The sequence below is a fragment of the Magnolia sinica genome, chromosome 19, assembly GCF_029962835.1.
Source record: "Magnolia sinica isolate HGM2019 chromosome 19, MsV1, whole genome shotgun sequence".
NCBI classification, from domain to species: domain Eukaryota; kingdom Viridiplantae; phylum Streptophyta; class Magnoliopsida; order Magnoliales; family Magnoliaceae; genus Magnolia; species Magnolia sinica.
The window spans coordinates 1145351-1160571 of record NC_080591.1 but is presented as its reverse complement, the minus strand read 5'-3'; the positions used below and the strand labels follow the sequence as shown (position 1 = coordinate 1160571).

The 15221-nt window shown below is 37.6% G+C and overlaps 1 protein-coding gene across 1 annotated transcript; it reads right to left on the bottom strand.

The window, feature by feature from the left end:
- Positions 1–372: 372 nt before the first annotated feature.
- Positions 373–14737, bottom strand: LOC131235543 (phosphatidylinositol/phosphatidylcholine transfer protein SFH3-like). Its single transcript, XM_058232735.1, has 15 exons — positions 14568–14737; positions 12492–12612; positions 11820–12069; positions 11430–11529; positions 10340–10606; positions 9952–10029; positions 9741–9842; positions 9610–9659; positions 9075–9174; positions 8859–8948; positions 8539–8652; positions 5555–5681; positions 2944–3332; positions 1897–1974; positions 373–539 (listed from the first exon to the last, which is right to left on the bottom strand). The coding sequence occupies exons 2-15, from the start codon at positions 12535–12537 to the stop codon at positions 522–524; spliced, it is 1809 nt and encodes a 602-aa protein (XP_058088718.1). The 5' UTR covers positions 12538–12612; positions 14568–14737; the 3' UTR covers positions 373–521.
- Positions 14738–15221: the final 484 nt, after the last annotated feature.

Sequence of the window (15221 nt, the reverse complement as noted above, 5' to 3'; positions counted from 1 at the left end):
ATTCATCTTGGCCAAAATCCGCCTCACAAGCAGGTTGGGCCAGTTGACCTGCGTGTCAAAGCAACCCATCGCCGCCCTATTGAATTACGATTATTTGCATGTTAGTGCAAATGATCAGATGATAACTGCCATATAGATCCAAATCACAAGCACATTGCTTTCTTGTGGGACTAGTGAAATGAATGTAATAGCTCCAAATCACAATCACATTGCTTTCTTTGGGGGTCCTTCCACATTATGAATAGAGAGGAAGCGTGTTGTAATTTGATCATTTCCTCTTGTTTAGATTGAAGGTTCACAACTCAATTTGCTTTGTGCATCCAAAATGCAACCTCAGATTATATAAGAATGAAACAATGGAAAATTTGCATGTTCAACCAAAACCCTCTATATTAGTTTGGTTATTCAAACATGGCAAATTACATTCAGTTGGGTTTGGAGGACGGAAAATCGCCATAGGCTCCAGCACCAAATTCACAGCTTAATTACTAGCAGTGGAATGTCTTTTACAGCTCCTCTCTTTACCAGCAGAATGGGTTCTGTGTCACAAGAAGCAAAGGTCCATAATGTTAGGACAAAAAAAAAGGCAATTGAAATAACAAGAAAGAAGGGGATTTTGAGATTAGGTTAGATAGTCTGGAAATGGCTCTAAAAAGAAGGGATCAGATTGCGTGGTGACCCCAACACTATGTAGTTTGGTGGTGTTGGTACATGGCGGGATTTGATTGGGCCATGTGCCACCGTCAAAGATGGGGCCCACGGAAAACATGTTTGAAAGTTGTTAGGTCAAGTACATACTCAAATGGCGCCCATCTCTAACACGCTCTGACATTGGCACATGGCTTGATCAAATCCCGTCAAGTCTCAACAATGCCGAGCTACATGGAGTTTGGGTCCCCAAGCAATCTGCATCCCATGAAGAATTGGCTTTTTAGTAATTTGGAAATTAAGGGCAATCCAGGAGAAAAGCTTGACACGACAGAAATAACCAAAATGGCAACCTTTCAAGCACAATTGTGACTAAATTGGGAGATGGGGGACAGATACAAATCAAATGATTCCAGGAAAGGCAAGAGTAGCATTTCTTGAGGAAGGGTGTTTCTGGAAGGATGAAAATGAACTTTTGCAGCAAGGACGAAAGTGGGATCGATAAATATACAGGATGAAAGATGAGTGCTGTGAAATTTAGCTCAGATGATAAGGGTCCTTGACCCTTACTCTTGCCCTGGTGGTAGACTCACAAGAGTTTCAACACCAGGTCAAGGGTTCAAGTACCCATAGGTGGTGAAATCCCACTACGGAGTGTGTGTGAAAAGATTAAACTCAGATGATAAGGAGTAGAATCGTATAGAGGGCATTCGAGAAAGGGGGAAAAGGCTTTGGAAAAGGAAACACTAGCATTTTCTTCATCATGTCTTGCAATCTGTAAGTCAAAATAAATATAATAACTAAACAATCACACTCCACAGCCAAAGTATTCAGTTGTCTTGGCCCAAAGTACCAAAACCAAAATCCAATTTTGTGAAAATTCCCTCAAGTTGATTGACTTTGATTGTTGACAAAAACCATGATTTTGAGCGGAGTCTGACAAAGGAAAAACTTTTTAACACATGCGGATTTGGAGACTACAGACAGAACCAAACATTATATATGCTCAGGTACCAAGAGAATAACTGCATCAAGTACTCGAAAATGGTTCTGTTGAGTCCTAAAAAGCATGAGTGAGTACTTGAGACCTCGAAAAGAGAAGGAAAAGAAGAAGAAAGATGCTGTCGAAAATATTTTCCAACGTGTAATTTTTTATCAAGCAACCAAACAAGTATTGAGTGGACTTACTAGGGTCCAATCGAATCTGACTAGTTTTTAAGCCTTTTTTAAAGTAAATTTTGGGCTTACCATCTTTGTCTTCTTCTTCTTCTTCTTATCGAGGTAAGCAAGGAATTCCTCCTGTCGCGCAAGGGCTTCCTCCAAAACCTGCAAGAACAAGAAAAATTATAACCAATAGATAATCAAACAGAATTCAGAACTAAATGATAACATAAGAGTTTCAGTAATGGGAAAAAATAAAAACAGACGAGGATGTGACCAATATCATATTCTGGTTTTGAAAGAAGCTAAAAAAGACTATAGTCGCGTAACGGGAGAACCGAACATTATAATACAGGATGCTCAAGAATATATTTGCCTATTATAACTGCAAAAAAACAAATAGTTTAACTGGAGATTTTAACACGTGGGTGACCTATACAAGGGTTGGTGTCTTCATTTCATACAAATGCGAGGCATTAGACAGTATGGAGAACCCGATATACCGCACTGAACATGCCTGTGGAATCATTATTATAGCCTTTTCGCAGCTATTTGTAGAGTTATTGGACAATATTAAAAACAAGGACATGACTTGACTTCAATGTGCACAGTTGGGCATTTCAACTACAAATTTTCAACAGCACATTTTTTTAATGAGAGAGAGAGAGAGAGAGAGAGAGAGAGAGAGAGAGAGAGCAATGATGTGTCTGTGAGGTTTAGGACGTGTCTAGAAAAGTGACTTTACACATGCAAACAACATGTGCGTGCACCCTCGCTCCATGATTTAACATTACCATCCACTACATATCATATCACTCAATACACACTTTTCTTTTTCTTTTTCTTTTTCTTTGTCATGACACTGTACACCGATATGATACTAAAATGGGTCAAAAGTTAGATATTTGATCATACATGTAATGGTTTGGAGATGGATGATAAATGCTCCTACTGATAGTTTAAACCACACACACAAACATGTACAAGTGCATGAACACGCCAGAATACTGAAGCACATGAACATACACCTGTATCCTCAATAAGATCTCCAGCACACATGCATAAACAAAATTTACTCAGTTTCACTAGAAGTGCCAACTGCATTCACAGGACACTGAGCATCAGCAGACTTACCTTCTTTGTTGACTCCAGCTCTGCTTCCAATGCATCAACACGGCTTACAGCAGCATTCAACATTTCCTCCTTCTCAATTGGCATCTGAGGTTGCATGCTGAGAACAGTCACCTTCTCTTCCAACTCACCGAGGCGCTTCATAACAGAGGCGTAATCAGTGGTGGAAATTGTCGTGATGGGGAACTGGTGATGAAGTGTCTGGCCTTTAATCATCTTGTCAACAGAATAAGCAGGATAAGCACAATCCATGGCAGAATCCTTCTTTGGCATGCTGCGCGTTACCCGCAACATAGTGACAATGCCCATGACGAAGGCCATGACTCCACCAAACTTAGCCCCTTCTGAAGCCCCTTCTGAAGCCTTGTAAGTTTCTGGCATAGATATCATGCCTGCACCACCCAGGAATTAAATTTTGCAAGATATTACAGCTTCATAGGCATGCTAAAATGTTTAAAACATCACATTAATAGAAAGAGACATCTTTTGATCTTTCAAACACTAGAAACAATTGCCAAATATCATCTCACCGGGCTGATCCTCAGTATTAGAACTTTGATACCTCCTTATTGATGTTTCTTAATGAATTCATTAACCTTTTCCCAGCATAAAAAATCTCAGTCGGGGTTTTGGGTATTGGGTTTTGCTGCCGGTCAGGGTTCTGGTGTTGTATTTTAGTTTCTTCTTTTCCTGTTTTTGTTTCTGTTGTTCTTTTTCCTTTTTCGTCTTGTTGTCTTTTGCTTTTTTACTTTTAATAAAATTCTCAATTCTTTTTTAAAAAAATCTGAAAGAGCTTAAAGGGAGATATCTAATCCAATCTATGAGTGATGGCCTGATGGATAGAAAGGATTTATTTTGGAGAGTTGGCCAAAATAGCGGGACGTTTTTTAAATTTGCTGAAAATTACCTCTGTCCAAGTTATCCTTTTCTTTTCATTGTGCAATGTGATGTGTAACGGTCCATTTGTTTTCAAAGATTTCAAAGTACTCTTTTCAATGGTGTATGGAAATGAGGTGCAATCCAATGGTACTGGTACCACAGTAAGCTTAGGGTGGTACAAGGGAGAAGTGGGCCCCACGCAATGTTTGCAGGCCATCCAACCTGTCCATCGGTTTCATCACCTCATATCACCCCCAGAAGCAAAACATCAGTTCGATCCAACACTCAAGTGAACCACAACACAGAGGAGATGCCCAACTTCGATTTGCACAAGGGCCCACCTGAATTGCAAAACAGCTGGATGTTTGTCCTAACCAAGGCATTTTATATGATACAACCATAAAGGCAGATACATGTAGGTAACGGCCGTGACCATTTCATTATATGGGGGTGAAATAGGGTAGCTGGTTTTTTTGGACTGTATTGACAGTTAACCTCGTAATGGTCAAAAACTACAATTTTTTTTTTATAATTTAAATCCACTTTCTCCTTATTTTTCTACTTTTCTTATTCTAGAAACTCTCCTGAATCATTCTACAGCAGATTTCAACCACTCTTACTATAGTTTTTAGGATTGAAACCATAGATGGAAGCAATTTGAGCAAATAGAATATCCGAAGGCCATTTTTTCAAAAAAAAATTGAAAAAAGTGGTATTTATGCAAAAAAAATTTCCGATTTTTAGTTTGAATGTGTGATTGTGATGTGTAAACATTAGATACATATAACCATGTTCATAAATTCACCAGATAGCCCGATACACACTCTCATTGAAGAGTGGACCATTATGCTACCATAAACATGCTTTAAAAAAAAAAAAAAAAGGAATAAATATTCGTAATATTTATATTATTCTGGATCTTCTAGATATTTTTTTCAGATTTTTTCGGGCAAGAAAAAAATCAACCGTTATAGGAATCGTAACAATCGTTTTGCCCCATATTGGTAATGGTGGTGACTGTTACAACCACCATGACCGATACAGAATACCATGGTCCTGACCCTTCATGCAGGCCAGATGTTCTGAATGGCATGGATTACATATGAACAAGATGATGGGACCTCCACGCAAATCAAGGGTGGACGTTCCCTTCCAAGTTGTTCCCTGTGTACTGTCCCACCTAATTCATGGATCAGCCTGATTTACGGGATGTGGTGGTAACATTCGCTGTTGCATCTGATGGATGGGTTGGATTTCATGCATGAATCACGTGGACCCCATATCTACCTAGTAACACCATAGCATATGTTGGTACTAGTACTGCTAGAGCGCGCCCCTATGGAAATTAGAATGGCACTTTAAAGTCCAAGTGCAAATACAAATAATCTTGTTGCATCTTCTTGCATATGACAAAAATTAAACCAAAGTTTACCCAAAATAGATGAAAGTTCAAATCCCTTCGTTTCTCAAGTAGACTTCATGTTGTTGCTAACAATGTTAGTTTTAAAATTTGAAAAGTAAAGCTGAAGAGGGAAAGCAGTTTTACAATTAGGAAAAAATGTCTTGGTCATGCTAATAAATTCTGAAGGTATATTTGCAATTCCTCAGGATGCGAATCTTTTTCTCTATTATATTCTTGTACCGCATAGCTTTGCTAGCGGTCCTGAAATAAAGTTTCCATTAACCCTAAAAAAAGACTTTATGGGGTAACGTAAAAAAACAACAAGCTGCATACCTTTACAGATGGCTTGAAGCTTTTCATCTTGTACTTGTTTCTTCCAACTTGCATCCACAACCTTATCAACCATTGGAATATAATCATCGTACGCATAACCAAGCGATTCTGCATTTCTAATTGGAACCTGCAGATAATTCATAAAGAACCATGCAACAAGAAAATTATTAAAATTTATAGCAAATTTCCTCGATAGGGTACAAGATGGAATAAGACGATAAGCTTTTATGTCCCCAATACTGTATGATTTTATTACTTGCCAACAAAGAAAGAAAGAAAGCTAGAGCTTAACCAAATACAAATCAGAGAATAATCATACTATCCCCAAGATAGCTCAGAACAAGAAGCACCTTCAATTTTCCACAGATTCCTCAGAAATTGCAAAAGGCTATAACTGAGAAATAAACAACTCAATAAAATTGACAAAGGTAGCCCCCACCTTTTTCTTTTCATAGGTAAGCTAGGCTTAAGCCCAAGTCCGTAATGTTGATATGCAATCTATCTACCATTAAGATACAGGCTCAAACCTGTACTGAAAGGTGTTAGGTCTGATTCAAGCCATCTTTTTTTTTTTCCAACTTTTGTGCAAGGTGATCTTCAAGGCAGGACTTACCTTTTGAATGGCTCAGATGTCACGCTCCAAACTCGGAAACCAGGCTCACAAAATTCCTGATCACCGAATCCTCCTTATAAGATCCCAGGATCGGAATCTGGCGTATGGATGCTGGGAGCCAAGAATGGGGCACTATGGAGGTTGTCGATACCGGATTCGGCAATCGGGAATTTTGTTTTGTATTTCCTTTTATGCTTTGTACTTAAAATTTTTGATAATAGTGGATTTTGTGATGGTGTTCTGGTTATTGTTCGTGGGTTATGCTTGTGGTTATGCTCATTATGAAACAAATTTATTTTGAAAATCCTCACTGTAGGATCCCAGGATCAGAACCTGGTATATGAGTGTCGGGAGCCGAGAATGAGGTATTACGGAGGCTGTCGGCGCCGAATTCAGCGATCGGAAATTTTGTGAGCCCGGTTTCCGAGTTTGGGGCGTGACATCAGATGTTGTGTAAATGTGACCTCTTGGTATGAGTGCTAGAGGCAGTTGGTGTATTACCATCCATCAGGGCGTAAATGAACCTTCTTAATTTAGAAAGTACAAAGGCGTCAATTGGTCATTCAACCAGTTTTTTTACATTCTTCCAATTTTAGTTATTTCCAAAAAATTCTTTATAATAGGTTTCTGCAAGTTGTTATAAAGTTCATGAAGCATCTAAATAGAAGGGTCATTTCTTGTAATTATGTCAAAGAAATGGCAAATCTGCCAGTGGGAGTTATGCGCACTCATTGCCGGTCCCAAGCCCCAAGGAGGGTTGTGTCAGGTTGGCAGACGGCATCAAACTTTGGCTAATTGGATACAAATTTTTCTCTTGAATCCTAATAATTCAACATTTAAACCTTGATAGAGTTGAATGCCAGAACAGGATGTGTAGCCAATTAGTTGGGATAAGGCTTAGGTGATGATCATATGTCGATGATGTTAAAGAAGTACAGTCTATTTTAGAGTTGTAAACATGCCTTCCTTGTTCAAAATAATGGGACTTGATTTATGTAGGAACGAGGTTGTCCAAAAGAAGGAATTCATGGATTTCTACATGAGATTAGTGATGCCAAAGCAACGGCCCTGCAATACCTCGAATATCAAGATAGAGTGGTTGGGGCGATCGATTGGTGGACCACACAAATAAATAAATGAGAAGGTGTAGTTTTTGGTTAGCAAGAACAAATTTCTGCCGACCAACAGTCTCTGTTGGTGCAAATCCCATTTCCAATTCCACCAACCAGTGGTCTCTTTTGTTATTTCTGGAATGTCCATGTCTAGTGGAAATCCCATTTCCGCCAGACAGGAAACCCCTTGTCTTGATGGTGCAAGATTTTTTAAAAAATATTTTGGGCATGATTTGAAGGGTAGTTTGTAATTTTCTTATGCTTAGTTAAAATTTAGTGCTAATGGGGTAATCTTTAGGTCCCAATCGCCTTGATTAGTTGGGATTATATAAAACCCACTTAACCTATTACCTATCATAGTAATTAGTTTTTAAATCTGAATTTTGAAATAAAACGAAGGATTGGCTGGATTTTTTTGGGTTGGTTTCTTACCAAATTCCCTGATCTTAAATGATGTAATGACTTTAAAAATGTCATATCATGTACAAAATCAGTGAGCCTTTTTTTTTTTCTCTTTTCTTTTTCAATGGTAAAAATCTATGTTCCTTCCATTTATTTTTTCATAACATCCAAGTTCTACGTTCTAGTGCCAACATCTCCTTCTGTTCACATCGAAGCAAGGCAATAGCAAGAAATGGTGTGAGGAGATCACCTCCTTGTGCATTGGGGATATCTTTTTCTTCTTCCTCTCTCTCTCTCTCTCTCTCTCTCTCTCTCTCTCTCTCTCTCTCTCTCTCTCTCTCTCTCTCTCTCTCTCTCTCTATATATATATATATATATATATATATATATATATATATATATTGCTAACTTTTTGAAAGGTTGTACCAGGGATGCCTTCCCTTCCCTCTACCTTTCTTTTATCTAGAAGACTCTTCTCTTTCCATGAAATTGTAATAAAGTGACAGTTAATTATCAAAAGAAAAAAAAAAGGAACAAGTCCATAGAGTAACATGATTATAAAAAATAAAAAATAAAAAAATAAAAAAACATTAATCCATACTCTAATTTCTAGAATATAACTGAGCTAGCAAATCAACCAAGACAGTGTGCTCAAGGAGACTCGTGGTCCAAGTTGAAACTCAAAGAGGCAAGAAAATATTTGACAAATAATAGCTGGCTGATCAAAGTCAAGTTGTTGCACTATCAAAGGTCTTTCCAGGCCTAGATACTTGGTGAGAAGCTGAGTCCAAGCCTTTCAATCATCATTCATATCATCCAGTTACTACTAAAATACTCAATAAGTCAGGGGCACCTACTTCCTCACGAACAGGAGACATTTGTGGATGCTCTATGTAATCCCGTTGGATTTTGCGTGAATGAGAATGCATGCCATGTGCCAGAATCTTCTCCCCTTTGAATGAGTCACAGCCCTTTAAGTTGGGCATAATATGGAAGAAAAGAAAAAGAAAACAGTGCTCGTCATTCACCAATATTAAAATTTAAAAAAATTTAAAAAAAAAAAAAAAAAAAACTCTACAGACTTGTGCATTTGATTTGAGAAAACTGGACATTGGCATTTAGAAAGCTTAGATTTAAGGGAAGAAAGGGGGGGAAATATGGTCAAGCCAGATGATACCTTTGAGTGCACTACCTCATCCTCGGAAATCATCTTCTCATCAATAGTCGTGATTGTCCTTACACATTTTGCCTCGCCATTTTGAACCATCTGGATGTTAAAAATGTCAACTAAGGATTAATATTTAAATCCCTAAACATTGCAAGTGAACTAGAAATGCAATTCTTAAAAAGAAGTATTGAACAAAAAAGAAGTCTGGGAGAAAAAATACAAAACCTTCAATATGTCCTGATCCTTCCAAGGACCTTTATCAGAATTCATACAACCACCTTCATTTGCACATGCACAAGTACCTCCCAAGAATGCAGGCAATTCACTAGTAAAACCCAACATAAATAGCATTTGTTATGAGGCTCAAATACAGGTTTAAAAACAGTAGAAATTTCTTTTGCATTTAACTGAATTAAAGAAAATTAGAATTTCATTGCACAAGTATTCTTCATCAAGTTTCAAATAACTTGTTGATCGACCAAAAACTCAGCCAAATCCACTTAATTTTGACCAAGCTCTGAGTACAAGTCCGGCATTTAGTTTTGTGGCTGAGTTAATGGTCAAGTTTACCGATTTTTCATAAAATCAGATATTCTTTTTTTAACCAACTCAATGGAAACAGACTCAGAATAGAAAACTAATTTCTTCATCTAAGTTTCGCTTATTTCTTTGAACAGTTAAATCCATAAAAAAATGTGCTGCTGATTTGTGGATTGATATAAGACCACAAACTCAAACCATATTTTTCTCACAACCTCACCTAGCATCAATTACTTCAAGCAACTTGCTCTGGTACTTGTTCCCAAGAACCTGAACGACAAAACCTATTAGTGGTTATTTGGACTTGGTCTAAAACGGTACTTCAAAGACAACATGAAAGTTTCTGCATACGTTGATCTTTGCAGCCGTTTTTGGATCAAGGAAAGACTTTACGGTGTTCCACAGCATTCTAAACCCAGGGCCTGCATTGATGATGAACATGCGGCACAAGGTCTGCGGTACAAGCAGAAAATGACATCATAACAACCATGACCCCTAGTAAGTGACCAAAGCAAGAATTTATGTGTGAGCTAATTCAACTCAACAAAGAGAAAAGAAATACCTCAGGATAATTGTCACCATCAATCTTCTGAAGATGTGTGATAAGGTCCCTTGCAGCCTTACTGAAGTTTTTAAGTCCCTGAAGCAGCATTTTGTATCCCATGAATAGTAGAGCAGGACAGACAAAAGCCATATAATAAAGAGGAAGAGAACTGACAAAAACTGCTCCAAAAATTTCAAATTGGTCAAAACAACCCTTAGATGATCATCACCCATCCATGTGTGTGACAAAAGTGGAGCCAGCACATCCATTTAGAAAGGCAAATGAGGAAATTTAGTCAGTTCAGTAGAAGCATGGTGGGGCATGTCTCTATTTATTTATTTATTTTTAATTTTTTTTAATGTTTAAGGAAATTTGCCCTATGATAAATACAACTGTTCTCACATACCACTCCTTGTACATCCAGAATTGTTGTGCTTTGGTCAATTTGTCGTTTCGCTGCAATTGAACAAGCTGGGAACTTGACGGCAAAGTTCCTCTCGAACTCCTGCACATGGTATTTAACATAGCGATCCATGGTTGTAGCTTGCATCAATTTGACAGCGTCAACTTTGCCTAGCGTCTCGATGTAAACGGGTCTTCCATCCTTATCTACACCATGATGGCCTTGAGGGTAATGTTGCCGGACTTCATCAATTTCTTGGAATTCAAAATCCTTGAAAGCAATGACAAAATAGTATAAAAACTCAGCCATATAAATAACACGAGAAACTGAGAGGACCCAACTTCTTAACCGAATACCAGAATTACAAGTTATAAACTAAGAACACCCAACTTCTTAACCGAATACCAGAATTACAAGTTATAAACTAAGAACCAAATGGAGAAGGCAAAGAACAGCTAAAAGGAGAAAGGTTGATATCAAGTGGGAAGCTGGTCGTAGAAGTTTAGCAAAGCAACCATCAAAGTTATTGTTTTAAATATCATTAGCGAAACAAGATCAGTAAAGCCAACAACAAATTTTTGGGACAAGGCTATGATGATGATGATGATTATGATGATTTCTTGCAGTCCATAGTGTATCTAGGTATTTTAGCCTTTTCTATGTCTACAGGCATTGGATGCAATACATTCTTTTTAGGGTTTAAAATCATCGCACTCAGGTTTCCAAATACATGCCAGCTCTTCCCTTTAATTCCTGAACTTGCATTGGTGGTGATGCTGATTGCTTATTCTAAAGCACCCATCACCAACATGAGAAAAAATATATCAGTTCATACTCAAATTTGGTGTGCATAGTTGTGCTGTATAATCTGTACTAAGTGCAAACATGCTTTGATCTTAAACACATACAGGTAAAGCAACAAAAGTTCACATAAGTTTGATCACTACATGACTCCTCAAAGAGACAAAGTAAAATCTAGAGGAGGCTAGTTGTCTGTTATGAGAAAAGTATGATGCTACAGATGCAAACAAGATATAATTAACTAATAACAAATCCAAAATCAGAGATCTCAAGCCCCAGGAACCATTATTACCGCCAAAATCGTGTCAGCACCGAATTCCTTCCTCCACTGAAGCATATCAGACCACATTTGCTTTGTTTTCTCAGGATCAAATTTCCTAGCCTTCAAAAACCTGCATCATCTGATACAAGTTAATATGGGCGCCAGTGGTAAACAACAACAGCAACGGCATTTATAGATGTTTTCAATATGGAAATGTATAGAAGTGGTGTTTTACATCCGCTCGTATGGAAGCGGCTACAAACTAATGCACACATCTTTCTGCACAAACATGTTACTTCAATTGACTGCCAAATGAAGTTGATCTACATATAATTCCCCATTTGCCCCATACCTACATCTACATCTCTGTCCTTGTTCATATACAAAATAATCATACGGCAAAGGAAAAAAGAAATTAACCTCAGCATCATATGATAATCATCATGTCTTGAGGGAAGCAATTCTTCCAAAATAAGTGCCTGACGGAATGCATCGACTGCCTGTGATTCCTCGGCATCATGGACGTCATCAATGGAAACAGACATAACTCTACTGTTTCTCCTACCCTTCTTTGTCAAGGAGTGCCTGAACTTTGTGGAGGCATTGATTGCTTTCTTCTTCAAACACCCCATCTTAGTCTTCCTCTCATCGTCAGACTCTCCATCGAGGCCTGTAAACAAATAATAGAAAAGGTCATTTAAACTCTAGCTACCAAAGCAAGAATGTTTTGGTTTACCCCGATGATGAACAAGTACTTTCGGAAAAATGAGAAAGCATTCATAATTTTTTTTTCTTAAATCTTTTCAAGTTGATAATCCAATAGCCCAGAACTTACCTCTTTTTACTGTACCTTATCCATTATGTTTTCTATCTTTCACATGATTCTGGTGAGTCTCAAGAATAAACACACCTTTTCTAATCAGTTGTTTAGTTTCATACAAATTGGACGAAATGACTTCACAGGATCTCGTCCGCATTCTTATAAGATTCAATAAATGTACAAAAAAAAGGAGTATGACAGTTCACCTGATTTTTAGGGGGAAAACAAAAAGCTTAAATAAAACAGATGAAATCAAGGGACCATTTAATTACCAGGTCTTGTGGACCGATCGAGAGGTCCTGACATGTGGTCGCTCATGGTCTGTGACTACAAAGGGCAGGAGATTCAAGCTCGCATATCAAAAATACCAGGACAGGAGCCCGCTCCAAACACCTAGGTTTTCACCAGCTCAACATCAGAAACCCAAGTGGCATGGGAATTCCACAAAACTTACCTATCTCTACATTCCTATTCAAGCATTCCATATAAATATCATAATCACAGAGTTCCATGGCATCAATGCATTTTTGTTCTGCAATTTGCATTCCAGCAGTAGAGATATAATGAAAAAGAAGAAGAAGATATATTCAAATATCTTTCACAGAAAAACAATACATGGAATTCAAACAAATGCATGAGTTTTGGGTCAAGATTCAAACAGAAATCAACAGAATACATGCATTTCAGCTTGAGATCGAAAAGGAAGAAATAAACAAGACAAACTAAGATAGAAGAAAATTTCAAAAAAAGAAAAAAAAATTCTTTGCATTTCCATAGTGGAAATAGTACAATACAATAAGCGTGTGTATCACATGGATTCTGTAGATAAAGTAATTATTAGCCAATGATAATTTCCATGGTCACCATAGAAAATAGGATCCAAAAAAGCGATGCATGTTTGGATAGCAAGGGAATCCTCGAATTCATGAAGGGCTCATTTGGATGCTTGTAATTGGTATACACTGGAATCCAAAGCACATGGTAAATGGAATCAATGTGAATTGGACTCTTCAGTTGTGTTTGGATGCCTGTAATTAGAATACACTCTTTTTTATTTTTTGAAGAGTTGTAATTAGAATACACTGGAATCCAAAAATTGCATTTGAATGCCTGTAATTGGAATGCATTAAGTAAATCAATTTTAATATCCCAAATTAGTATACGTGGCATTTGACATAATAATTGTAATAAGCCCATTAAAATATATACTTGGCCAAAAATAAGCAAATTTTGAGCTTCGGGTGGATCATAAAAATGGGCCCACTTTCGAAAAACCAATCGTTTCTGGCATCATCTGATTCTCAGCCTTTCGAGAGGATTCCATTTCAAATAATTTGGCCGCATTCCATTTCACATTTACTCCAATTACCACTGCTTATCATCAACCAAACGACCCATTTTGCCATGTGCATCCATTTACCACCTATTACAACCGTTTACCATCAACCAAACAACCTGTAAATGACCACCATCTTGTTTCTTGTGCCAAAGAATTCTGACCATTGATAAGAGTAATGATTACTATATGGAATCTATGTATCCAAACGCCCAACCGGCTTGCCAGCCCAGTGAGTAATCTCATTCTCAGCAATTTCTTGGCCCGGAAATCTCCGGAGATTTTCAAATTTTAAGGTTTTAATTGGGATATTATTGGGAAAAAATATTTTTATTGTATTAATAAATATATTTAAAATCTTTATATTATATCATATAACAAATTCCTAAGGTTTTTACTATTTTTTTAATAATATCGCCAAAATATTGCAATAAATTTTAATATCTGCCTATTTTTTTGAAATTCTCGTGATAATATCATTTAGTGCATTTTTCGCGTGGGATTTTCAAATTCTTGGTGATATTTGTCACGCTGCTGGTCAGTGGAAATGCCATTTCCATGTGGATTCCTTGTATCCAAGCACGCCCTAAAAAACATTTTCATATGGTCAGAAAGGTTTTTTTTTTTTTTATAAAGCTCTAGTATCCTCGAAATCAGAAAAAGATTAAAACTTAAACCTCTATAATTCAAAAGAACTCATGCATTCCGAATCGAGAACAAAAAACCAAAAATACAGAAGCCAAAGCACGAAAAGAAAGAGAAAATTCCTCCGCATTTCCATCAGTAGCTACAGATTGAAACTAACAAGCTTCGGATTCGATGAAATGAATGCAATTACAATCTAGATCGAAAACAGAAATGCTAAAAATCTCAGAAAGAGGCAATTCCTCTGCATTTCCATCAGCAGCTCGGGATTGGAACAGAAGAGCTTCGGATTTGATGGAATGCATGCAATTGCAATCTAGATCGGAAGCAGAAACCATGGAATCTGAGAAAGAGGGAAACATACCACTGAAAAAAAAAATGTGGGGTTTGAGAGATGGAGGAGTATAAGTGACCGAATAATCCTCTCTCGAGAGGAGAAAATAATGCAAAGCAAGTGAGAGAGAAATAAGAGAGAGAGACAGAGAGATTTGACGGGGTCTGGCCATGGGCTCTTCTTCACTTTCCTTTCTATTCGGAGGGAAGAGAGAGAGAGAAGGGGAAGCCCGTTATGCAGGCCACTCCATTCAAAAATTAGAATATGCCACCTATCAAATTTTAGTGATGTGCGACGCGCGCGTCTTCGTTGAATTTTGATGAGTGGGGCCCATTACTAGATGATCTAGTCCATTGGTCTGCTGAGGCCCACTTTATATGGATTAATTACCAAAAATTAATTTGTTTCGGCATTTAGACGTTTTAGATGAATTCTACGGAATGGTTCACAAAAGTTTCAAGGTTGATCGGTAGAAAATTCTAATTTGAACTAGATTTGGTATATGGTCCCGTCAATGTTCGAGAAAACTGATCAACGGTCTTGATTATCTAAATATGGGATCTATTTCTTGGAATTAAAAACACGTGTGTGCTACACATGCGGTTTGATCCAGCACAAATCACAGACGAGAAAATCCTGGTAACAGTAACAGACGCCTCAACCTCGCGCCAAAAACGAACGTCCACA